We start from the raw sequence: 25771 nt of genomic DNA on the forward strand, positions 1-25771 counted from the left end.
TATGTTAGTCTAGCCTTAGGAAATAACTAAACAATATTTATAAGAATAATCATTTTATGATTGTTTTAAGTATTACACTATTGTACCAACTTTGACTAGCAATTGTATTTTTTTCATCGCCAATCGATAAAGATGATTTTGTGATTTTCTTAAGGATAATTTGATGTACCATTAAGGATAAATTTATTCATAGAAAATCTAGTTATTTTGATAATTTAACTAATCTTTTCACATATTTTAATAGGTCTCCCAATAAATAATAAATATTATTATTTATTGGGAGACCTATTAAAATATGTGAAAAGATTAGATAGCATCATTTAGAGGAATTTCTCTAAATAATATATAATGTTTCAACAACCAATATTTAGACCATAAACTAAAATCTCTATGTAATATGTTGCACACTAAACATATTTTTTACATGTTCAGAAAAAAACAATGGTGTAAGTCATTTACCATGCAATGAAAAAAAAATGTTGAAAAAAATAGATTAATATCGGCAATATATACAAAAATTAAGAAATTAAAATCCCATGTACAAAGTTTTCACTATAAATCTACTATGACCATTTATAAATGAGAGTGCTTGTATCGTGTGATTTGATAGAGGCATAAGTTGGTAACTGAAATTATTATAGTTAAAATAACCAATCAATAATTAATGAACAATGCTTAGCTTATAATCATGAACCGATTGGTTCGTAGCAAGAAACCTACCGGTATGAAAAGTAAACCGTCCATTAAAACGGCATCGTTTTTCTGGAAAAAATCGTTCATATAAATAAATAAATGTTTGGGAATAAAATAAAAACAGTAAAGAGTTTGATTGCGAAGAAGAGAGACAAAGAAGATGATGATCAGCTCCTCCATTGCAATTGCATCATCATCCATTTCGCTTGTCTCTTCGTCTCACAAGAAATTCTCAATCGATCTCAATTCGTATCGAAAACGTAACCGGAGATGCTCAATTGTTAGCTCCGGCGTCAGAACGGCGAGGCAGCGGCAGAGTCAAGCCGCCGTGTCCGCCACTGAATCTAGGGTTTCTCTCGTCTTTGCTCTCGTCTCTCAGGCTTCCTCTGTATCTCAACGCCGTAAAAGTTTCCATCTTTTTGTAGTCTTCTTAACTTGATTTCTATTTTGCTGTAATCTGAACTTTCTCATTGTCAAAATTTGATTCTAGTTTTGGCTGATTTGGCTGTGGAGACTGCGAAATACGTGTTTCCCAAGAGATTCAATAGCTCTAATCTTGAAGAAGCTTTAATGTCTGGTTAGTTTGTAGCTTAAAAATGTTAGCTTTGTGCTCAGTGCTCACAATTTATTTGCTAAAGCTTGAATTTTTCTCTAGTTCCGGATCTGGAGACGATGAACTTCAGAGTTCTAAGTAGGACAGACAAGTACGAGATTAGAGAAGTTGAGGTTGTTCTTAGTGTTGGTTTCACTCTCCCTCTTTGTTTAATTGGGGGGTCTTAGTTTGATGTTATGAATTTTGAAACAGCCTTATTTTGTGGCCGAGACTACAATGCCAGGGGAAACTGGATTTGATGTCTATGGTGCTTCTAAGTCTTTCAATGTGTTAGCTGAGTACCTCTTTGGTAAGGTACTTATTCTGAATCATTCCTTTCCTTGTGAACTTTTTGCTGCACCTTTTCAATGTTGTTTTACTTTCAAATTTTGATACTTGTGTGTTGTTTTCAATAGAACACAATAAAAGAGAAGATGGAAATGACAACCCCTGTTGTTACTCGTAAAGTCGAGTCTGTTGGAGAAAAGATGGAAATGACAACTCCCTTGATAACTAGCAAGGTATTATTATATCTTATCGATGGATCATGAAGCTTCTCTTTTTGGAAGTTCTTAGTTTGCTTTAACATAGATATAATACTTTGGAGTAGCTTTGGTTTCTTATGTTTATTACCATATCTAGATGAATGTTTATTGAGGTCATCACACTCTAGAGTCTAGATCAGTAGTAGAGTATTATTTTCCTGTTACGTAAGTGCTAGGAACCAACATACCTGTTAGTTTCTCACAAAAACTTGTTTTATGAAGTTATTTATGGTTCATCTTTTATCTTGTTCTCGGTCGTACTCCTAGTCAGTTAGTATCTTATTTTATTTGCATGTGTACTATTGCTTCAGGCAAAAGATCAAAACCAGTGGCGGATGTCTTTTGTCATGCCCTCTAAGTATGGTTCGAATTTGCCATTGCCAAAAGATCCTTCAGTCAAAATTCAGGAGGTGCCACGAAAGATTGTTGCTGTTGTCGCCTTCTCAGGTAAAGATACTCGATTTCACTTCCACGTAGGTCTGATGATACTAATACTCCAGTTTGAATAATCAAAGATATAGACCAGAAAATCCCAAACTAGTTCCAGTCTTATTTGCCTGTTTTCTCATGATTGCAAACAAGATAATGAATTATCTATAGTAATAATGACTATTCTAATGTGTTATATACATAAGCTTGACATGTAAACACATGATAATATGTTCATTATATATTCATCAAGGTTGTCTTTCATAGGGTACCTCTTGAAGCATCTAACACAATCAGTTTTTTGTTGTGATCGATGAACAAAATCAACTTTGTTTTTCAGGCTATGTTACCAATGAAGAGATTGAGAGACGGGAACAAGAACTAAGGAGGGCTCTTCAAAATGACAAAAAGTTTCGAGTGAGAGATGGAGTATCAGTTGAAGTTGCACAGGTTCATCAACAATCATAAATGGCTAAATGGATTAACATAGTGATCATCCATACCTTAGGCCTTTAGACTCTCTACCGACTGACACTAATGAATTCCTTTCCTGCAGTATAATCCACCATTTACTCTGCCGTTTACGCGCCGCAACGAAGTCTCTCTCGAAGTTGAAAGCAAAGAAGATTAGCCCCCCCCCCCCCCCCCTTTTCACAACAAGTACATACATACATGTCTATACTATGCATATACACACACACAGTTAAAATATATGTGCAAAGGACAAAACACGTTTACTTGAATAGTTGAAAATGAGTAGTAATTATTAACTAATGGTCTAAGAAGCCATTTTCTTCACCGACCATTATGGATCGTTGCTTTGCTTATAGGCCAATTCGAGAGATGCCTATAGGGTTTGAAACTATCCCAAACAAGCACTCAGACGCGTAGGCCTTTTACCTTTTTGGAGAATTCTATCTTAACAAATTCACATTTTATTGGTTTTGATACAAATTTTGAATATGCTATGCTAGACCTTATTATAATCATCACCTTGCTTCAAAAGCATTAGGTTTGAATGTAAAAAAGATGGTTGAAGCACAAAGGGAAGTTTCCTATAGAAAGAAATACAATTCAATGAACCTATACCATTTTATTAAAACAAAGTAGGCTCTGATTCCAAAGTTTCTTAATGAGATTGTTATAAGTGATAGTGGAGACAAATTAGCACAGTTGGGTAGATTTACTTGTTGAAGGTGTGGGGGACCAAAGTTCAAACTAGTAACAACAAAAAGATAATATAAACATTTTACAAAACCCCAAAAATATTCTCACTGCTCCACTAGATTTCGCTAATCTCTCTCTCTTGGTGATTAAACAACTATAATCTTTAAATTTAAAGACTCTAGAATCCAATGTAGTTGCTTAAAAGCTGTCTTTATTTGCCAGGTTTGGTTTTAATGAGTTGTCTTTGTTGTTTGTTCATCTGCAAGTTAGGTTAAAGATCCATTTGCTTGTTCTGTTTTATTGTATTTTGCAGAGAAACCAGAACATAGAAATTGGTAATTACATCAAAACATCAAATTTGTTCGGTAAGAACAACATTACAAAAAGCACAAAACATAATGTTTTCAGATCAAGATCTTTCTAACACCGCAAAACCTTTTCCCTTTTTAATTGAGAACAGAGTCGTTACAAGCTAAAGTTTAGATTTAGATCTTTCTCACACTTATGCTTAAAGACCATTTTTAAGCATCTCTCTGTTTACATCTGTTACAGAATCAACAACACCACAAGAAAAAAGAGTAGTTTTTTTTTTTACCGATAAGGTAAAAAATTCATAGGTATGTTTGTCGAAAACCCAAGCAGTTTCCTCTGTTTCAAGAAACAGAACCAACAAAAAGAAAACTCTGTTTTTGAACTATTTGATGTTCGTCTCTCAGTTAGGTTTTTGTTAAACACCACAACCTAAACCTTTAACTTCTGATCCTTTCATGATCCTTAGCCTCTTACAAGACGAAACAAACATCCTGAAAACATCAAACACCATAAGTACGAAATCAAGATTGTGTCATAAGTTATTGAGAGATGAATTGAAGATATTTTTTGACTTACTCCCAAGGAACATCACCAACAAGCATCCAATCACCATCTTTGTCTTCATAAGTAGGTACAAAGTCTGAGCCTTTGTATCCTTCTCTCTCGGAATATTCACCCACAGAGAATTTGAACATGTTTTCAAGTGATTTCATCAACTCTGGATACTTCTTATACACTGTTAGATCTATCTTCCTTAGATAAGGAGCACCATCCATACTTACTTTCACATAGTTTCCTTGACCTTCAGATTCATTCTTCTTTGTCTGGATGCTGTTCTTTCTGTAAGATCTAACTGGTGGCCATCCAACAATCTGAGCCCTGCAATTGAAAAAGGTCAATAACCAATACACATCTCCAAAATCTGAGCCCTGCAAATCAAAAGAAACTTACTTTGGAGGAGAAGCTGTTTCAGTTTTGCCAGTTGATTCAATCTCTTTCTCAGTATCATCAGGTAATGCTCTTTTGTTGCTTTTACCGCAAGGAACAGTTTCTTCTTCTGTCCCTGGTAATCCCAATCTCAGCTCTGTTGCCTTTAGGTTAACAAGCTCATCATAATCACCAACTTTCTCCATTTCTTTGGATTCAATCTTCAAAGAAAGAAACTTTTTTTTTTGTTGTTTGTGTGTTTTTATGTTCTTGTGGTTGTCTATAGAGAGAGAGATGAGATAAGAGGCTTTGTGAAGAAGAGTGTTTTATAGGAATTGAAAGTCACTTTCTTTTGGTAATTTTAGGGATTAACTTGATTTAAGGACAAAGGCAAAAGCTAAAGCTGTCGGGGTAGTAAACAGTAGCAGCAACTTTGAGGCAAAGTGTGTCCCATCATTTTGGGGACATTTGTGGGACACTTTCATCTTCATTACAAAAAGATACTTTCTTTGATCTTTAGTGGACAGTCCAGATTCATTTCTCTGTAACCCTATTTCAAGGAAGTGGGGTTTTGAGTATGGTACACACATGTGCAGAATATTATAACTCTTTTCTTTTGTTCAAGCATTGAGTTTTTGTAGGGTAAGCATTACATGTGGTCTGCCATATGCATATGTCACCTCTTTAGTCTCTCTCTCTCTCTCCTCTCCATCTATCTCTTAAAGCCAAGAATTTGCTCTTTCATCTATTTGTGGTTCTTGTTAAATCAAGATTAGACCATCCTAGTCAATTGAGTTGAAACTCTAGCTGTCTAAAGTCAAACCACATTTATAGTTTTGTGTGTGTGTTTGAAGATAAGATTTTGAGGAGGTTATTAGATTTGAATACCAAAGATCTGAACTTTGAGATAAAGCAGGTTTGGTGATTGTTCTCTTGTAAATGAAACAACCCACACCACATGGTTATACTTTGGTGTCTCACTCTTAATGTGTCTCTCTGTCTATATGAAACTTCTAATGATTTTCATATATATGAATCCAGAAACAAAGTGACAAGAAATCTTATCATCTAAAAGGGTTTTGTCTTTAGACAGTTCATCATCTATGGGGACTTATAGTTTTTGGGTTTTTTTTAGATATCTCTCTGTCTTTGTTTCATTTCATGTTACAGCAAGGCAAGTTTATGTACTTGTCATGCTTTTAGTGAACCAAACTAATCTCTTTTGGAGGACCAAATTTGAAAAACCTATGGTCATATATGCTTGTGGTGCATTTGTATTGAGAGCCTCGATTTCAATGCTTATGGCCAAGTATTGTCTTTCTTTGAGTATTGATTTATGGATTACGACATTTGGGAAGTGAACAATTTGGAGAATTTGCCTCTAAAAGGAGAATTTTAGAGGCATTTATTGTTGTTTTACAAGGTAGACGACAAGACTTTGGGTTTGATTTGAAATGTGAAACGTTTGGTTTCATAACTTTTCATTGCATGGTTAGAAATTAAATACTGAAAATGAGATGCATCTAACAACAAATCGCGTTCGTATGACATTCTCTTCGGTTCCATTTTGTGGCCGTGATTGCAAAGAAATCAATTTATTTGGAATCTATATATATATATACATTATGTTTAGCGATATATATATGATTAGGATTTAATAAGCTGTATACCGCTAAACATAATTTTAATTTTTTTTTGTCAATATCATACTAAAAGATCAACTCAAATGAGCCAAACGGACGGAAATTTTTTACAAAGACATAATTTTAATTTATTGTTTCAAAATAAATATTTTGAACTACGCTAAGATGAACAAAGGCTGCAACATAATATTTTTTATTTATATATTTTTATAAATTTTAAATTCTATATATAGATATATAATAAGGTATTTTACGTAATTTAATATTTAAACCACTACGATGTCGAATTGTTTAAATTTCTTTTTCACTTATCTTATCTTAAAAATTTTGTCACTTTTATTAATGCTGTTTTACTACTAAAATATTATTACTGACTAATGTGACCTATTGAATTTATATATTTTAAAAGTATTTATCTTAGACCTTAAAATTAAGGATATACTTCAGGATTATAAATGTTGAATTATAACTATTTAAAATTTTAAATCAGTTCATCCTCTAGACTGAAAAGTAAAAATACCTTTATTATAATAATTAACACATTGACAATACTATCATATACTTCTAAATTATAATTTTGATAATTCATACACAATAATAATTAACGCATAATATTTTATTACACTCACGTAACACGTGGATCATTTTCTAGTTTAAGTAGATATAGATTTTAACAAAATCCAAGGAGAAAGATTTACTATTTTCTTAACCAAACAATTTTGATTTCAATCCAAATTACCTTTTCGAATTGCAATTACACATAATGTTAATAAAAATTTTAGTAAATGAATGATTAGTTTAAGATAATGTTCAAAATGTATTTTTCTTTCAATAATTATTAAGATATGATGTAGGATTGATCCACAGTTGGATCCAACAAATGATATAAAATAGATACCCACATGATCATACATAAACATGATCATAATAAAATCAGTAAGCCAGCAACAATATGAAGCTAATATAATTAAAATTCCCATCACATGCATTGTATTCATTTGTTGTAACTTAACCCAACATTGCCACCAATTTCCAGATATAAATCCCATTTTTCTTGTTTTCTTTGTTAATTAGTGTTCTTTAGAAACCTATCAAGTTTTTATTAGTATTGTTGAATATATCTAAGCTTGAAGCATGATACTAGTCATACTACAATTGTGCGGTGTGGTAGCTATAATAAATTGATTCTGTCGACTTAGTGCAGCTCGACTTTTCTTGGAACCATTGGTTGAGTCTTTTCTTGTCTCCTAACATATAAAAAAATTTGATACCAACCAAAAAGAAACTATGAAATGAGATCTATCTATCTAATATAAGGCTTGAAGTTGTGTCATATAAAATTCAGATCTACCTAAGCTGGTCACCTAATCGATTCTCTGGCCTGTTCGGTTTGCCAGGTCCCCATATACGGATGGTCTGGTCATCACTCGCAGAGGCCAGCATCCGAGGATTTCTCGGGTTCCAGCTCACACAGTTCACAGTCATGGAATGACCTGATAACACCTCAAGCGGCTTAGCCTTCTTCAGATTCCATAAGTACACCTGTGAACGAACATCATCAGATCAATCACACTGGAAAATTCAACCAAAAAAAAAAGGATTCCTTGTGTGTTGGCTGCTTACTTGTGAATCCTCGCTTCCACTGGCAATGAACGAACTGTCTAACCCACCAAAACATGACCGTATCACGTACTTGCTCTGCCTATGACCCGAGAACTTCAATGGTTGTTTCCACTCTCCAGCTAGATCCCATAGATGTATCTCTTGGCTGCTCAAGTTGACTATAAAGAACTTACCATCACCCGAAATCGAAAGGGAAGTAATCGGCTGTTCTTCAGAGATTATACGTTCGACTTTTGTCTCCAGATTAAAGATCCGGATTTCTTTATCCGAAAATACTGTGATCATACTCTCACCATCCGGTGTCACAGCCAAATCCACTACCTATTGGGAAATTGTAAATTCATTCTTCAATTATTCAAATAACAAACCAAGGAACCTATAATTAGATCATTTCACCAATACTACTAACCTTTGGAATTCTTGTTCCTCTCCAAGCTTTGATCTCGTTTCCATCAGTATCCCACATGACAATCCCTCTTTCTGGGTCAGAACTGCCACAGACAAGCCGAGTTGAGTCAGGGAACCATGCACAAGAGCTAACAGTGAATCCGGCATTGTTGTTTCCAAATGTGTGTCTCAACACACCTGTGTCAACATCCCAAAGCTTGAGAACTTCAGCATTTCCACATGTAAGCAGTTTAGTATCGTCAGGGCTCCACGAGACAAAAGAAACTGGATTTTGGTGGCTCTCAAGTGTGTGCTTCAGTTCGACTTTGTTGTCATCCAGTACCTGAAACAAAAAGTTTTAGTCCAACACCATATTATAACAATCTGTCACGAGACCAGTAAAAAAATTTGGTCCTTAAAGACACAGTTTCAAAATGATCACAGAATACTAAAAATACACACAATGTTTATCAACCCTGAAGTACCAAGGGCTAGTTACATGGCTCAAAAGGACAAGTCACTATAAAAGTTACTGTCTTTTTTTTGTTGTTACAAAATGGCTTTCTACCTTTTATATACCAAGCTTCAATCCAAGACATCCAAAATATTACATCCTCCATTAATGACATTAGGTGAAAATAAGAGAATCAATGTTCAAAAATATTTACCTGCCATATAATAGCTGTACAATCGCTTGATGCAGTGGCCAGATATTTGCCACTATTAGAGAATTGCACAAACCACACTTCATTTTTGTGTGCCATCAAAATCTGCAAGGTAATAACATATTGAGAAACTAAACAAAAAAGTGAAAAAAGGCCTTACCACCAAATTGTAACCCCATCCCTCTATCATCGTAAAGAAATTTAAACTATTGTATCAAAATTAAGACATCTAGGTTAATAAGGCATCTAAACAAGCACCTGAACTGTTTCTGAAGGAATCTGATCTCTACCGCAACAGTGATCTTTGTAAAGTGATACAGCATCCCATGAGTTATGATACAGACATGTATCAATCTGGTCCAGTACAGCAGACTCAACCAAATGTTCCAACCTTCTCTCAGGAATAACAATCGGCAATGGAATCAACTTCTCAAGTTCAACCAACAAATTCTTCCTCAAATCCTGAACCAAACAGCTATCTGCTTCACAAGATTCCATCTCTTTCGAATAAACAATATCACAAGCAAGCCTGTGAATCTTCTCTTTACACATCCCTAATATCGGAGCTTGCTTCCGTAACACATTCAAGGCCAAAGAAACATCCCCCTGTTTCAAATACTCAATCAAACATTGCTTCAACACTAGATACAAAGCCGTGTTCCTCGTGTCACGATCCATAGAATCTCCAAAAATCCTGTCAAGGACAGCTACGCAACCATCCCAATTCCCACTCAAAACTTGCTTTTCGAGAATCCCGAAATCAGCTGATTTACACGAGATATTCGACTCTTGTTCCAAACAAGAAGCAGATTTGTTGAATCCTAATGAGTATAAGCATTGAACCAGAATCCTAACAAATTCATGTTTTTTCAATAACCCTTTTGAACCTAAAACCTCCCATAACCCATTCTCCATTTCTTGATAATGATAACTTTCAAAGATTCTCACCACATTCAATAGTTGAAATGGTCCACAAAAGGAAACTACCAAGTTTTTTTCCCGCTCTTCTTTACCAAGAATACAAAGCACCCAAAAGCATCACCAAATCAGAAACTAAAACTCTAATTTTCCCAAAAAAACTCAGAAGCAAATCACTCACCCAAAAACGAAACTACTACTACTAAACAATTATTCCCAATTAACAAAAATTTCAAGAAGGATCTAAGATTTGGTTTCGATGTGAATTCAAAATATCTGAATCAAGTGACTACTACACCAAAAAAAAAAAAAAATCAATCGCTGTGTCAGTGACGACTACCCAGGAACTCAAAAAACAACCTAATTGTTTCCCAAATAAACTAATCAAACGAATGCTAAAAACCAAATCGCTTAACACACTAATAACGTATACAGTTCTCGAAGCACGAAAACAACAGATGCGCGAGAAGAGCAATGGTTGCGAGATTCAAATTCGTTAAGAGAGAGATGACAAAACCAGCTTAAACGAAGAAGAGGAAGATGATGATGATGAAGATGAAGGCAAGGCTTTGAATCCAAAATCGTCTCAACGGATTTCAATTTATTTCGGTGACTCTCTGTTTATGGAGAAGAAGAGAGAGAGAGAGAGAGAGAGAGAGAGAATGCAAAATGTTCATAGGATCGTTAAGTCCTATCGCTACTAATCCCTATCGTTAAGGGGCGATACAGTTACTCATCTCTTTTTTTTTTTTCTCTATTAAAGAAAGAGAACATTACAATAACAATAAATCTCCCAAATCTTTTGTAAATCCTCGTTTAAAAAGAAAAAAAAATATGTTAGTAACATATAAATTTAAATCTTGAAAATTTTGAATATTCACAAAACAAGAAGAGAGAAATTTCAACAGACTTCAGATTGATGTATTATTGCTATTAAACGACTTATGTGATTGGTATAATTATACATGTCAGATTCAAAAACATGTTTTTGAACTCAAATAGGATTTTAAACCGGATCATCTATCGGGTCATCGGATCACTAGGCTACTCGAGTTCGACTACAATCAATTGGCTAAAAAATATATTGTTTTTTATAGATTATGTAGTTCGATAAATAGAAAAATAAAAAATAACAATATCATGTTAAACAAAATATGTAGTTTAACAATAATAATAATTTGTTTAAATTTTTTAAATTCAAATAAAATCAAAAGAACACTAATAATACATCAAGAGTTTACGGTAACCAATCTTAATCGTATGTATTATCGTTTGAGAAAGAATAAAAATATTATGACTTCTAAAATTTAGCCGGTCCAATTGGTTCATATGGTCGTGGGTTAACGACAATTTTTATGGTTTTTTCAGTCACAAGATTACCGGTTATTTGCACTAAACCAGTTTATTTCGCCATTAGAAGCTGAAGCAAAGGCATTATTAGCAGCAATTCAACAAGTTTGGACAACAATTATGGTTCTTTGTCACCTTTATTCGATCTTATTTTTATTTTATGATATTATACAATATAATAAAAATTTAACTTTTTTTCTTCTTATATTGCAATTTGAATTTTTAAAAACAGACATATAATACTCAACTACAGTTGGTTAAATATTTTAGAAAATAGTTTTAAATCATGATCAAATATATGACATATCAGAGGTATTACCAGTTTACCATTTTTTTTGTTTGGGAAGAAGAACATTTCTTCATATGCGTTATCTCGTACTTATTTGAAAATCTTTATCCGATTATAATTTGTTAACCAAAAAAAACAATTTGTTAACCATTCAGTTTGACATGTGATTGATCAACCCATATTGATACGTTAAAGGTTGGTATATTCTTTAACCATCACTAATTTTTGTTTCTTATAGTTAACGATTATACTTGTCAGCTTTGAGTCCTTTTGAGATGATACATGCAATGTAAACAATACTTTACGAGACATGCTAATTCAGAATCAATCTGCCACAAAGAAAACCCAATTTAGAACCTCTATGACTATGATAAAGATGTTAAACAATAAACAGTTAGTAGAGTAGAAGACTATAGTGATTTGATTGAGTTTTCCTTAACACCTATAAAAGCTGCAGCATTATGCATTACTTACAAGATTACAGAATGAACTGAATTCGACCAAGCGTAGATCACTTGTTACCGCAGCAGAAACCGAAATCAAGCTTTTGGTCCATTTTAACCAAGTGTAGATGACTCTTCTAACGCTGTGTAAATGGTACTGGAGTTTAACTTTCTCCTTTGCCCTCACTGAAAAACTTCCCTGCAACAGTCACAAGATTACAGACAAGGGTTTTCGTTTATGAGATATTGTAGTTTTAAGTTTGGGTTTTTTGCTTTGATCTTAATTGTAGAACCAAGTAGACTAATGAGGTGTGTTTCGCCTCACCTTTTAAAGCCGGGGTTTCTTTTTCGGCTTCTGCAAAAAAGCTTTTCGCCTTATATGCTACTTCCGCTTCAAGAACCGCCTCCAACATTAGATCAGATCCTCTTGCACTCTCTGCAACCACAAGTTAGGATAAAACATCTCAGATCATAAGACATCACGCACTCTCTTAGCGGGAGAAACTTCAGTTTCAAAAATAAGTTCCAGAACTTGGCAGAATTGAATGTATAATTACACGTTTCATAATGATGATTCTTTCTACCTTTTCGCTGAGGAAGCAACTTTGCCATCTCAGCCGATACGGGAAGAACAGGTGAATCGCTGCTTAGATTGTGAGTTTTGCCATTAACAGTCTCAGATAATCGTGCAAATGATGTTGCTTGAGCGTGCAGGTTAACTGAAGCTGACGACGAGCCACTAAATTCTTGAGCCTTTGTGTAATGATCTGCAGGCTTCTGCTTTGCTTCAACATTAACCGATGAAACATTCCCTACAATACAACAGAACCAAAACTAAGAAACCACAACAAGCAGGAAAAAAGTAATGACTAGTGACTAGTTTATGTTACCATTGGTGGTGCTTGAACTAGATCCTGGAGCTTGGTTATCCACTCTTCGAGTCAAAGGACTAGAATCAAATAGAGAAAACCTAGCACCATGGCTAATCGCGTCTACTTGTGCTCGCAAATCTTGAACTTCTTTCGATATCTAAAACCAAGTATGAGACACTAAGTAACATCAACAACAGTTTTCTAAACATTTTGAAAACTACTACTTACATATAACCTATCAAATTCACAAACATTGATTCAAGACTAATGTAGCACAACAATGATCTTGAAATCAAAGAATTGAAAAATTCAAGAACTGAGTGAGAAGAGGAACCTCTTGCATATGAGGTTGTTTCATCACACCATCCAAGTGACCACGAGCCATGTTGATGTAACCAATGGCTCGTCCGAATAATCTTCCTCCGGCTCTAGCGAGAATCGGAAGATCCTTGGGACCTAAAAAATCGAAACTCACTCAATTGAAACATTTGATTCTTCCAATCGAATCATGCGATTAAAGCAAAGTATAACACAAAGATCGCAGCTAATAAAAGTTATGATTGAAGAGAACTAACCAACAACAGCAGCAGTGGCGCCGATGATTAGTAGAATCTCGCCGTAAGACAGCCCAAACATTGTTTTTTTTTTTTTCCCGGCGACAAAATCGTCGGTTTCACCTCCGTTTCTTCTCGGCGTTTCTCTGTGAAGAAGAAAGATATTTTCTTCTTTACTGTTCTTATTGGGCTTCAAGTATTTGGGCCGCAAAGCCTGTATAATTAATACTTAAAAACTGATGGGAGAATTGCGTAAAATCCCTCGAGCTTTTCAAATCTTTACGAATACACCTTTCACCTCTAAAAATTGCAAGATAATTGACTGATTTTAATAGCAATATTTTTTTTTTCTTTTTTTTTTTCTCTTTTAGGTGGTGTTAACTCCACGGGAAGAAAACATTTCTCGTCTCGCACCTTTATCGATAGGTGACTTTTTCAACATTCATTAGACATTTTTTTTAGTAGAGATGTCCGGCTTTCTTCAGCAATGATGTTTGACCAATTTTTGTTATGATATTGTCCATTTCTCTTTAGACGTTAGTCTATTTAGTCCAACATATGTCAGCTTCTACAACGACGGTTAGTTAGCTTGCGTCTGACATCTGTCGATTTCTATGCCTACTGTTAGTTGGTTTATAACTAAAAATTTCAGTTTAGTTTTTTATGTTTAGTTTTTAGATCTATTTTATTCAGTTTGATTATTTTTCTCTTGCAATTCAATTCTTAGACATGGAATTGTAGTTCTTCATATTTGAAACTCTATTTTTTAAAAACAAGTTTTTAATATAAATCTTAATTATGAAATTATGTTGTTATCTGCAAATTGAAGACTTAGTATTTAATTTAACAAAATGTAGATATGTTTACAACTAGTAATGTGGTAGTGTAAAAAGAAAAAGAAACGAAAATATGAAAAGCAAGAATCATTTTTAAAGTAAAACGCTTTTTCATAAAGATATTAAAAATATCTCTTTTCCACTTACTCTAGATTTAGCTAAAATGAGCTAAAAATTGTTTTTTCTATTTAAACTTAATCGAAAATAATAAACTTACAAAAAAAGTGAAACAACCAAAAATAATTATTTTTCACATAAAATTTGTATTAAAGCTCCGAATAATATCCATACCGTACTACAAAACTACACCGCACCAATGTTGTAATAGTGTTAAAATATCTATATATATATATATATGTATATATATTTCGTTACTATTTGAACCGTACCGGCACCGCACTTCTCCTACAATGAAAAACGCAGTTATTATTCTGAGCCTAAGTATATAATACCAATCATTCATACCCATTACAATTGTTCCAAAACTTGTTTAACAAAATTACAAAATACTCTAAATACACAAGTTGAATGACTGATTTCTCATATATTTCCTGAAAAGAGGAGGGTAAGTTTGTAAATTAAAAACCATTTGAGGGCTTGTTTGCAATTTCTCTTTTAAATGAAAGTATTTTAAAAATGAAATAAGCCTTTTACGGAGAAGAACGAATCTACTTCTCATCGACAAAACTCTAAAAGCGTAAAAAATCAAAGAATGTTTTTCATATTCGATTCTTCGCCGGCCGGAAAATTTCAAAATATCTCCGGCGAAACCCTATTTCCTCCGCAACCTCTTTACTCTCCCTGAGAAACCAAAACAAACTTGATCTGAGACTGAGAGAATCTTCAAACACTACTTTTTTCATTCAGATCCATGAAAACGGATTTGAAAACTCGCAATCAGTGAAATCGAAGATCTTAGTTTATGGATTTCTTAGAACTAGAAGCAATCGAAGGATTGAGATGGTCATGGAACTCATGGCCAACTACAAAATCCGATTGCGAATCTCTAGTTGTTCCATTAAGTATCATGTATACTCCATTGATGCAGTTCTCTGAGCTTCCCACGATTCCTTATGATCCATTGATTTGTTCTCGATGTGGAGCTGTGTTAAACCCTTACGCTCGTGTTGATTATCAATCTCGAATCTGGTCTTGTCCCTTTTGCTTTCACAAAAACCATTTCCCTCGTTCTTACTCTGGAATCACTGAAACCAATCTCCCGGCGGAGCTGTTTCCGACTTACAGCGCCGTTGAGTACGCTCCGCCGCGTAAATCGGGTTCCACAGCGACGACTCCGACTGCTTCTGCGAGTTGGGGTAATGGGTTTAATCAAGGGCTTAGATCAATGTCTTCGAATTCGTCTTTTTCGTCTCTTGCTTCTACTGTTGGAGGTGGAGGTGGTGTGATTGGTGAGCTTGGGCCTGCTTTTGTGTTTGTGGTTGATGCTTCCATGGTTGAGGATGAGTTGAGGGCTGTGAGAAGTGAGCTTTTGTTAGTGATTGAGCAGTTGCCTGAGAATTGTTTGGTGGCTTTGATTACTTTTGATTCTATGGTTAGGATTTATGATTTGGGTTTCTCTGAATGCTCTAAAGTTGTTGTTTTTCATGGCGAACGTGATCTTTCTCCAGACCAGGTAAAAACTCTTTGAGATTTGGGACTCTTGCTTAACGTTTTAGCTTCTTTCTTGCACAAATGGTGGACTTTGATCTAGTTTGATTCGATTGGATCATGCGAATGCTTGAGAATCAGTTCTTTTTTGTTCAGTTTGAGGATTTTTTTAGTGTTTAGTCATATAGTTTGATGACTATAAGAGTGTTGAATTGTTCATGTGTAGTTGGTTGATTGTTGTGATCTGAAGCTTTATGCGTTAGACAAGTACTCTTTCTAGGCTTTGTCACCTTCGTGTGCTTCAGCGTGATTGTTTGTATCAATAGACTGTTCTTCTTAGCTGTGTTGAATTTGACAAAGTATATTCTAATTGCGTGGAACATTTGATCAGATACATCAATTTCTTGGACTTGGATATTCGAAGCAGCTTCATCATGGAAAGATGTCAGCGATTCGGAAGCAGAGTTTCTTGCTTCCATTGGCAGAATGTGAGTTTAACCTAACATCTGCTTTTGAAGAAATCGTTCCGATGGTTAATGTCAAACCAGGTCATCGGCCTCATAGATCAACGGGTGCTGCAATCTCAATAGCATTGGGACTGCTTGAGGGATGTTCTGTAAACACGGGTGCTCGGATTATGGTTTTCACATCAGGGCCTGCGACAAGAGGCCCTGGGATCGTAGTGGACTCGGATCTAAGCCATTCGATCAGAACGCACAGAGATATTATCACTGGTAGAGTGTCTTATTACGACAAATCTTGCGGGTTTTACAAGAAATTAGCAAAGAGGCTTTGTGATACCTCCGCTGTACTCGATGTGTTTGCTTGCTCTCTTGACCAAGTTGGAGCAGCGGAACTGAGATACGCAGTTGAAATGTCTGGTGGATTTCTTTTACTGGGAGAGACATTTGAATCTGAACAATTCAAAAAATGTCTTAGGCATATATTCAGCCGCGATGCAGATGGGAACCTGAGTATGTATTTTGATGTGTCTTTAGAAGTTGTGACGACTAAGGATATGAGAATCTGCGGTGCCCTCGGTCCGGTTGTGTCGCTAAAACAAAAGAACGATATAGTGAGCGAAACAGAGATTGGTGAAGGCGGAACATATATATGGAAAACGAGCACTGTCACGAATAAGACATGTGTTTCGTTCTTCTTTCATGTGAGCAATGAACAGAATCGAAAACCGCAGCCTGGTTCCGCGTTCTTCATTCAGTTCATTACTCGGTATCGGTATGGAAATGGAGGAATTAGGAAACGGGTTACAACGGTAGCTAGAAGATGGGTTGCTGGAAAATCGCCAGAAGTCTCGTCAGGATTTGATCAAGAAACAGCTGCTTCAGTCATGGCGCGGCTTGCAATTAACCGAGCAGAGGAGTGCTACGCCAGAGACGTTATTAGGTGGTTAGATGACGGTTTAATCCGTTTTGCTTCACGGTTCGGAGATTATATTCAAGAAGATCCATCTTCTTTCAGGTTGACGCCAAACTTCTCGCTTTATCCTCAGTTCATGTACTATCTACGAAGATCACAGTTTCTTGACGTCTTCAATAATTCCCCTGATGAAACCGGATTTTTCCGGTTAATGTTAAACCGGGAAGGAGTAGTAAACTCAATCATCATGATTCAACCAACGCTACTCCGGTATTCATTCGACGGACCGCCGGTTCCAGTCCTCCTCGATATCAGGTCAGTAACTGCAGACGTGATTTTGCTATTCGATTCATACTTCTACGTGGTTATCCACCATGGATCAAAAATCGCACAATGGAGGAAACTGGAATACCACAAAGACTCAAACCACGAGACATTCCGGAATCTTCTTGAAGCACCAGAAATCGACGCAGCGCAGTTAGTGACTGATCGGATTCCAATGCCGCGGATTGTGCGGTGTGACCAGCACGGTAGTCAAGCTCGGTTTCTTCTTGCCAAGCTCAATCCTTCAGTGACTCAGAAAACAGATCATACCGGTGGTTCAGATATTGTGCTCACTGATGACTTGAGTCTTGAAGATTTCCTCGAAGATTTGCAATCTCTAGCAGTAAAAGGCTGAGAAATGTGGCAGCAAACCGGTAAATTGGTTCGTTTTGGATCGGTACAGGTAATGGTTTTGACTAATTGGGAAAAACATACTAATAATATTTGGTATTTAGTCATCATCTATATCTGTTATTGTCAGGTTTTGTGAATCTCTTAGATGGAAATGGAAATTCGAAATGTATGATTTGGTTTGGACCTGAATTATAATACAGAAAGGTTTTGATCTTTGAGAACTACTGTAACTGTGCAATGGGAAAAATTAATGTCAAAATTTAAGTTGATAAATCTGTAATATTGGACTGCGTTAATAAATCCCTAATATTTTCTTTATGTACTAGAACTTGTCAATTTAGAAACAAAAATCCATATTTCATATTCTCATTTACAGAGGAAGAGACGTTACGATGGGGTGAGCTACAGAGTCGTATTTGCAGGTACATGCCTCTAAAAACTGTACACCACATCGTAATATCCTGCAAGGAAGGCCTTTGAAATCAAACCGCAACTTGCCTTCTGGAATATTGTCTTCCTCTAGCGTGAAATAAGAGTTAAGGATAAATAGATGATCCTTCTCAAGTGTATACGACAAATCGATGTAAGGCCATCTATACACAGAGGTAGAGTGTTTGCCTCTTAGGTGACAAGATATTTCAATACAGTTAGCAGGGACATCACTTGGCCAATCTCCTGCAGGAAGCACAATGCAGGCCTTGAATTTCAGGGATCCAGAAAGTTGCATGTGATCTAAATGGATAGTCAGTGAACGTCCTCTAGCTTGGTGACTAAAGTTTTCAGGCACTTCACCGCCTGGGAAAATCGCATAACCACACGCCCATTCCTCGATAAGTAGTTTACGCGCTTCTCGACCCAGTTTCAAGCAGTTAATGAACTTGAGAACAAGCTTGGGGTTGTGAAAAGAGTTAGATGCCTGAGATATGCTTTCCAGTTTTCTGCATTCAATTCTGACAGGGAGTTTGGAAGCTCTGGCAGCATGACAAGTTCCACGCAGTCGTGAAGGTGAAGGGAGTGTAAACACGAGAGATGTTTGATGGAATCTGGAATCCTCGTCAATTGATTATCGGTCATGAACAATTTTAAGGGGAAACTATGGATCTTGTAGTTATATTCGCAGTAAGTCTTCACAACCGAGATGTAACATGACTAGAGCTTGAGCTCGAATGGATTGGAGCTTTCTACCGATTCATCTACCTAGTTTGTCCTTATATCTTTGGGTATTTACGAATTTGCACCATATCTTTCGGTATTTATGAATTTGCTCCAAACCTTTTAGGAATTTACGAATTTGCCCGATATTTTTCGGTATTTACGAATTTCCCCATATCTTTCAGTATTTACGATTATGCCACAAACTTTTCATATTTAATAATTTGCCCCATATCTTTCTGTATTTACAAATTTGACCCACATCTTTCGGTATTTACGAATTCGCCCCAAAACTTTAGCTATTTACGAATTTGCCCCATATCTTTCGTTATTTACGAACTCGGCCCATATCTTTCGGTATTTACGAATTTGCCCATATCTTTCGGTATTTATGAATTTGCCCCAAAAATTTCTATATTTACGAATTTGCCCCAAAACTTTCGGTATTTACGAATTTGTCCCATATCTTTTGCTATTTACCAATTTGCCCCAAATCTTTCGGTATTTACGACTTTGCCCCATATCTTTCAGTATTTACGAATTTGCCCCAAAACTTTCGATATTTACGTATTTGTCCCATATCTTTCGCTATTTACAAATTTGCCCCAAACTTTCGGTAATTACGAGATTGCCCCAAAACTTTCCGTATTTTGGTGTTTGCCCCAAAACTTTCGGTATTTACGAATTTGTCCCATATCTTTTGCTATTTACCAATTTGCCACAAATCTTTTTTTATTTACGAATTCGGCCCATATCTTTCGGTATTTATGAATTTGCCCGGTATTTATGAATTTGCCCCAAATATGTCTATATTTACGAATTTTCCCCAAAACTTTCTGTATTTACGAATTTGCCCATAAACTTTCTGTATTTACGAATTTGCCCATATCTTTCAGTATTTTCGAATTTGCCCCAAAACTTTCGGTATTTACGTATTTGCCCCATATCTTTCGCTATTTACCAAATTGCCCCAAATCTTTCGGTATTTACGAATTTACCCCAAAACTTTCGATATTTACGAATTTGCCCCAAGACTTTCTATATTTACGAATTTGCCCCAAAACATCCGGTATTTACGAATTTGTCCCATATCTTTTGCTATTTACCAATTTGCCCCAAATCTTTCGGTATTTACGAATATGCCCCAAAACTTTCGGTATTTACGAATTTGCCCCAAAACTTTCGATATTTACGAATTTGCCCCAAAACTTTCTATATTTACGACTGTGCCCCATATCTTTCAGTATTTACGAATTTGCCCCAAAACTTTCTGTATTTACGTATTTGCCCCCTATCTTTCGCTATTTACAAATTTGCCCCAAACTTTCGGTAATTACGAAATTGCCCCAAAACTTTCTGTATTTACGAGTTTGCCCCAAAACTTTCCCTATTTACGAGTTCGCCTCAAAACTTTAGCTATTAACGAGTTTGCCCCATATCTTTTTTTATTTACGAATTCAGCCCATATCTTTCGGCATTTATGAATTTGCCCGGAATTTATGAATTTGCCCCAAATATTTCTATATTTACGAATTTTCCCCAAAACTTTCTATATTTACGAATTTGCCCATATCTTTCAGTATTTTCGAATTTGCCCCAAAACTTTCGGTATTTACGTATTTGCCCCATATCTGTCGCTATTTACCAAATTGCCCCAAATCTTTAGGTATTTACGAATTTGCCCCAAAACTTTCGATATTTACGAATTTGCCCCAAAACTTTCTATATTTACGAATTTGCCCCATATCTTTCAGTATTTACGAATTTGCCCCATTTCTTTCGGTATTTACGTATTTGCCCCATATCTTTCGCTATTTACCAAATTGCCCCAAATCTTTCGGTATTTACGAATTTGCCCCAAAACTTTCAAAATTTTCGAATTTGCCCAAACACTTTCTATATTTACGAATTTGCCCCATATCTTTCAGTATTTACGAATTTGCCCAAAACATCCGGTATTTACGAATTTGCCCCATTTCTTTCGCTATTTACGAATTTGCCCCATATCTTTCGTTATTTACGGACTTGCCCCAAAACTTTCGGTATTTACGAATTCGCCCATATCTTTCGGTATTTACGAATTTGCCCCAAAACTTACGATATTTAAAAATTTACTCCAAAACTTTTTATATTTACGAATTTGCCCCATATCTTTCTGTATTTGCGAATTTGCCCCATATATTTCGGTATTTACGAATTTACTCCAAACCTTTCGATATCTTTTGGTATTAAAGAATTTTGCCCCAAAACTTTCGATGTTTACGAATTTACCCCAAACCTTTCTGTATTTACGAATTTGCCCCATATATTTCGATATTTACGTATTTGCCCAAAAACTTTCGATATTAACGAATTTACCCCAAAACTTTTGGTTTTTACGAGTTTGCCCCAAACTTTTCGTTATTTATCCCTTAGTTTTCGGTATTTACGAATTTGCCCCATATCTTTTGTTATTTACGATTTTGCCCCATATCTTTCGGTATTTACGAATTTGCCCCATATCTTTCTGTATTTACGAATTTGCCCCATATCTTTTGTTGTTCTCTATAAGATGCCCAAGTAACCATATAAAGCCCGCAAATGATGAGGATTCCACCCACAACACTGCGCATAAAAACGAAAATATCACTATATGATACAATACGAAGAGACTACGGTTTTCATGTCTGTGGATGGATCAAAAGATGCAAGGAAGAGTATAAAATCTTTTAAACCTTCCAAGATAGATTGGGCTTCCGAGGAAAATTGTCGATAGAAAGGCAAATTTTGCTGGGTGAAGAGAATTTGTATAGAGAAATCAAAGCATCTCCAAGAATTTTACTAGAACAAGTCAAGAGTCCATAGTTTAGAGCTGATGCAAACACTCCCTGAGGAACAACAACCGAAAAGAGAAAAATACCATTGTTATCCTTTTAGGAGCCCATTGAGATGCTTGATCCATTCAGGAATTTTTGTTATCCTTGAATAGCCCATATACAACTTTGATATGGCAGCTGAAAGAAGAGGGAATTTTGTAACTGTTTCACAACATACCATTGTTAATGTCTTTAGATGATTCCAATGCTGAACAAAGAGAGGCACTTCTCTTATTGTTGTGAAGGACGCACTCAAATGTATATTTGACTAGAAATCTCCGGAAAATCTTTCTGTTTTGTGCACTCGCAAATATTGAGGAACCTTAGAGACTTCAATGTGAGATTTGCTAGAAAAAACTTATGCATCCCTCAATGTGTAGGTAATTCAGCTTATCAAGTTTTCCAAAAGAGGAAGGAAGTGTGGCCAAACTGCAGCAATAAGTCAACTCTATTCTCTCCAAATTTGTTGCTTTCAAAAGATCAGGAAGTTCTTTCAGGTTGACGGAGGTAGACAAAATTATTTTCTTGAGACACTTGAGCATCTGAAAAACTTTGTAGGGAAACATAATGTAAAATTTGTTGTTAGTATGGAAAGATAATAAAAACACAATGCATTTTGCCAAGAAACATAAGCTAGAAAACTTACCGGGTCTCCTTGCCACATCTTCTCCAATTTACTCTCTCGCATATTGATTTCAACGAGAAATTTCGCAGGAAACTGAGAATACATAGATTTCATAGGACATGCTTCCCAGTGGAGTAAACTGAGTTTAAGAGGTAGAGGCAAACAATCCAAACCTTCATCTAAATGCAGTCTGGCCCTATCATACCAGTTTTTGTAGAATCTTAGAATTTTGAGATTACGCATTCCACGGAAAGCTCCCTCAACTAGGAACAACCCCTCGATTTCAGACATGTTGAATGATATTCCTAAAATAGTTCATGTGCCCTAAAGTATTCTCCACAAAAAAAAAAAAAAACAGAGTTAGAACAATCTAAATACTTGAGATCGTACAAAGAAAGCCAAATTAGATGATATTAACAAGCACTTACATTATTATCAGCAAGAACATCATTGATATTTTTAGCATCCACTAGGAATTGACGCTTCCCATGTTCATGGGCTGATTGTCTACGAACGATTTGTTGCCCCATCTGTCGTAACAAATTATGCATCATGATACGTTTGTCACTCGATATAGATATGAGAGCCCTTTCGACTAGGACATCAAGTCCACTTTCAGTGCCAAGATCGCTATTTTTAAGGAGCCGGGTCACACAATCCTTTCTTTCGCCATTGAATAAGCATGCGATATGAAGAAAAATGGCTTTGAGATTATCATTATCACTAAGCTATCATAACCAATTCTTAATATCCTCTCAATGTCTTCATGAAGAGTGGCGTTGAAACTAGGTAGTGCACGAATCCACTTTGTTTTGCTTTTGCCACGCAATGATGAACCCAAAACAGATAGACCTAATGGAAGATCAGTGAGCTTCGCAACTTCATTTGCAAGCTCAAGAAATCCATCTGCTAGGGAAATTTTGTCTGAAGGCTGATTGAGAGAATATCTGCAGAGCTTCAAGTCTTGATGGAAACCCCACCTCATATATATGGTTGACATCATGCCCTTCCAATATATCTTTATTTTTGGTAGTCACGATAATCCTACTTCCATCGCCAAACCACTGAGGTCGATCTGCAAGAGCATTTAGTTGCTCTATTTTATCAACATCATCAAGAATGATGAGCACTTTCTTGTACCTTAGCCTCACTTCCACAACACCTAAATTTCTAATCCTTAAATTCTTATCGTTGCATAGTTCAGAGAGAAACCTTTCTTGCAACCTTAACTTCGAGCTGTAGCTTTCATTACTCGTATAACTTCCTCTAACATTTTCCATAAAAACAGTAGCCTGAAAACTGCTGGATAATCGATCGTACAGCGCTCTAGCAATTGTGCTTTTACCAATCCCCGCTGGACCCCAAACCCCTATCATCTTCACTTCATTACTCTCCAGATTTAACAATAAACTCATATTTTCTATATGAGCTTCGATTCCAACTAATCCATCAAAATCCTTTGATGGTGTAGCATTCAACTCATTAGAAACATCTCCGCAAATTTTGTTTATCATAGCCGCTTCACTATGATTGAACAACAAAGACCGTTCATTTCTTCATCAAAATTAACTCTAACAGACTCAAATATATCATTATCTTCATTCAAATATCATGAAATTTTATATAGTACTACAACCAAATGCAAACAAAGACCAAATTTTCAAATCCGCATCATCCGATTCATAGGCACAGTTACATTCCTAGTAAAATTTCTAAGGATTTGAGAGCTTGATGATAACAACAAAACCACAAATTAGTAATAGTGGAGTCAAGAACACAAACCAGTTTTCCGAATGCTCTCCTGAAATGTTGGCAACATCAAACAAAGCTTTCTTCAATCTCTTCTTCTCATCCTGCGTTTTCTCCAAACAACTTCTCTCGAAGCCTTTCCCAAAATCTCCAATCTGGTACCTTACATGAGACGGCTCCACGCCGTAGAAAACTGCCATCACCACCTGTTTTTGGGAATCCTTGCACTCCATGATCTCCAACAATTCGTTTAAGCACCAGCTCGAAGAAGCATAGTCTTCGATAGAATGACGATGGAGATCCTCGATGCCTTAATCGCTCGTATAAGCTCTGGATAAATCGGTTTGCTATTGATTCCATTATCTACGAATGCTATGATCTTCCGGTGCTGGAACTCGTTAAGCAAGTGGCTGAGAAAAGTTCGTCGGACGTCTTTGCCTCTGAAACTTGGGAATATGTCGTAAGAAGATGAATAAGAAGAAGATGCCATAAGATACCAAATGAATTTGGGCCTCAACTGTAAGCCCAAGGCCCAACAAACAACAAAACTAAAAATTGCTCTCTTTTTTTTTCCTTTTTCTTTTCTCTTGTGTTGATCTTTTTGTCTCTCAAAAATCAAAATAAAGTATGAATTTGAATCAACTTGTGTTTGATCTCTTTGTAATGGTGTAAGCCAAAATCAACTTGGAGACATATGAATTTCATCTTACTCATTTACAATCATTGTGGTAATTATCTCATTTACAACTCAAACTCATCTATATATGTATATCAATTTAATTCTTAGGAAATTTTCTAGATGTGTTAATTATAAAATATTTAGACTAGATCAAGTCTCTCTTTAAAAAAAAAAATAGACAAAGTCTCATCTTGTAAGGTACATATCTACAAAACTTGAAGACAATGATAATCATCAAAGAATTGATTTTCCTCACTTTAATTAGAGAATATAAAGGATTTCATTTAAAAGTACTCACTAACTTGTCAAAATCCCTTATTTCAAAACTGAGCTGTTGAGATGATGTCCTCAAGCTTGGGACTAATGTTTGGATAACTAAGGAAACATTCATACAAACAACATGTTCTTGTTTATAGATAGAATTTAGATAGAGTCTTTGTCATGTATTAGAGATAACCAAAATAACAAAGATGTGTATCTTGCGAATCAAGTATTATCAGCTATTAAATTTTTTTTATGAATTGAAGTTTTTGAAACCTATGAAATCCAAATGAAAATTTTTGGAGAATAAGACATATATTTTGATATAGTGTCTTAATATATTTACGTTTAGAGCATCTCCAATCCAAGGTTATTAACTGAGTTCATAGCTTAAAAAAGATTAAAAATAAATTATAAATAACTAAAATGATAAAGGTGAGTTGTTAAAAGAAGGGTTTTAAGACCATCTCCAAAGAGAGAGTCTAAACAAATTTTTTTAGAGATTATGAGATTAAAGTGATAAAAAATAAATCAGAATGTGT

At 35.4% G+C, this 25771-nt stretch overlaps 5 protein-coding genes and 1 pseudogene across 5 annotated transcripts; 2 read left to right on the forward strand and 4 right to left on the reverse strand.

Moving 5' to 3' along the window:
* The first annotated feature begins 829 nt into the window (after positions 1-829).
* Positions 830-2898, forward strand: LOC17875675 (heme-binding-like protein At3g10130, chloroplastic). Its single transcript, XM_006279602.2, has 8 exons — positions 830-1094; positions 1184-1270; positions 1349-1419; positions 1499-1600; positions 1702-1806; positions 2142-2277; positions 2600-2709; positions 2816-2898. Exons 1-8 carry the CDS (start codon positions 854-856, stop codon positions 2888-2890), a joined length of 927 nt encoding a protein of 308 aa, XP_006279664.1. The 5' UTR covers positions 830-853; the 3' UTR covers positions 2891-2898.
* An 854-nt stretch (positions 2899-3752) lies between these two features.
* Positions 3753-4970, reverse strand: LOC17875046 (auxin-responsive protein IAA4). The gene is made up of 3 exons (XM_006281105.2): positions 4690-4970; positions 4315-4617; positions 3753-4229 (listed from the first exon to the last, which is right to left on the reverse strand). The coding sequence occupies exons 1-3, from the start codon at positions 4869-4871 to the stop codon at positions 4154-4156; spliced, it is 561 nt and encodes a 186-aa protein (XP_006281167.1). The 5' UTR covers positions 4872-4970; the 3' UTR covers positions 3753-4153.
* Positions 4971-7476: 2506 nt separating this feature from the next.
* On the reverse strand, positions 7477-10553 carry LOC17874665 (WD repeat-containing protein WDS homolog). Its single transcript, XM_006280232.2, has 5 exons — positions 9242-10553; positions 8987-9088; positions 8341-8661; positions 7932-8252; positions 7477-7850 (listed from the first exon to the last, which is right to left on the reverse strand). The coding sequence occupies exons 1-5, from the start codon at positions 9896-9898 to the stop codon at positions 7656-7658; spliced, it is 1596 nt and encodes a 531-aa protein (XP_006280294.1). The 5' UTR covers positions 9899-10553; the 3' UTR covers positions 7477-7655.
* A 1317-nt stretch (positions 10554-11870) lies between these two features.
* Positions 11871-13532, reverse strand: LOC17877361. Its single transcript, XM_006280919.2, has 6 exons — positions 13431-13532; positions 13190-13311; positions 12874-13012; positions 12568-12795; positions 12309-12419; positions 11871-12182 (listed from the first exon to the last, which is right to left on the reverse strand). The coding sequence occupies exons 1-6, from the start codon at positions 13489-13491 to the stop codon at positions 12148-12150; spliced, it is 696 nt and encodes a 231-aa protein (XP_006280981.2). The 5' UTR covers positions 13492-13532; the 3' UTR covers positions 11871-12147.
* Positions 13533-14924: 1392 nt separating this feature from the next.
* LOC17876449 (protein transport protein SEC23) lies at positions 14925-18226 on the forward strand. Its single transcript, XM_006279971.2, has 2 exons — positions 14925-15878; positions 16245-18226. The coding sequence occupies exons 1-2, from the start codon at positions 15168-15170 to the stop codon at positions 17907-17909; spliced, it is 2376 nt and encodes a 791-aa protein (XP_006280033.1). The 5' UTR covers positions 14925-15167; the 3' UTR covers positions 17910-18226.
* A 4963-nt stretch (positions 18227-23189) lies between these two features.
* Positions 23190-24779, reverse strand: LOC111830248 (annotated as a pseudogene).
* Positions 24780-25771: the final 992 nt, after the last annotated feature.

Source organism: Capsella rubella, unplaced genomic scaffold (genome assembly GCF_000375325.1).
Source record: "Capsella rubella cultivar Monte Gargano unplaced genomic scaffold, Caprub1_0 scaffold_8, whole genome shotgun sequence".
Taxonomy (NCBI): Eukaryota; Viridiplantae; Streptophyta; class Magnoliopsida; order Brassicales; family Brassicaceae; genus Capsella; species Capsella rubella.

Coding starts and splice junctions, on each gene's coding strand:
- LOC17875046 (XM_006281105.2), bottom strand. CDS start 4,871: ATGGAGAAAGTTGGTGATTATGATGAGCTTGTTAACCTAAAGGCAACA. Junction 4,618..4,689: donor GAAACAGCTTCTCCTCCAAA/GTAAGTTTCTTT, acceptor TTTCAATTGCAG/GGCTCAGATTGTTGGATGGC. Junction 4,230..4,314: donor GTTGGTGATGTTCCTTGGGA/GTAAGTCAAAAA, acceptor TGATGTTTTCAG/GATGTTTGTTTCGTCTTGTA.
- LOC17874665 (XM_006280232.2), bottom strand. CDS start 9,898: ATGGAGAATGGGTTATGGGAGGTTTTAGGTTCAAAAGGGTTATTGAAA. Junction 8,253..8,340: donor GAGGAACAAGAATTCCAAAG/GTTAGTAGTATT, acceptor ATTTCCCAATAG/GTAGTGGATTTGGCTGTGAC. Junction 7,851..7,931: donor GTGGAAGCGAGGATTCACAA/GTAAGCAGCCAA, acceptor GTTCGTTCACAG/GTGTACTTATGGAATCTGAA.
- LOC17875675 (XM_006279602.2), top strand. CDS start 854: ATGATGATCAGCTCCTCCATTGCAATTGCATCATCATCCATTTCGCTT. Junction 1,807..2,141: donor CTCCCTTGATAACTAGCAAG/GTATTATTATAT, acceptor CTATTGCTTCAG/GCAAAAGATCAAAACCAGTG. Junction 2,278..2,599: donor TGCTGTTGTCGCCTTCTCAG/GTAAAGATACTC, acceptor TTTGTTTTTCAG/GCTATGTTACCAATGAAGAG.
- LOC17876449 (XM_006279971.2), top strand. CDS start 15,168: ATGGATTTCTTAGAACTAGAAGCAATCGAAGGATTGAGATGGTCATGG. Junction 15,879..16,244: donor GTGATCTTTCTCCAGACCAG/GTAAAAACTCTT, acceptor ACATTTGATCAG/ATACATCAATTTCTTGGACT.
- LOC17877361 (XM_006280919.2), bottom strand. CDS start 13,491: ATGTTTGGGCTGTCTTACGGCGAGATTCTACTAATCATCGGCGCCACT. Junction 12,796..12,873: donor TAGTTCAAGCACCACCAATG/GTAACATAAACT, acceptor GTTGTATTGTAG/GGAATGTTTCATCGGTTAAT. Junction 12,183..12,308: donor AGAAACCCCGGCTTTAAAAG/GTGAGGCGAAAC, acceptor TGACTGTTGCAG/GGAAGTTTTTCAGTGAGGGC.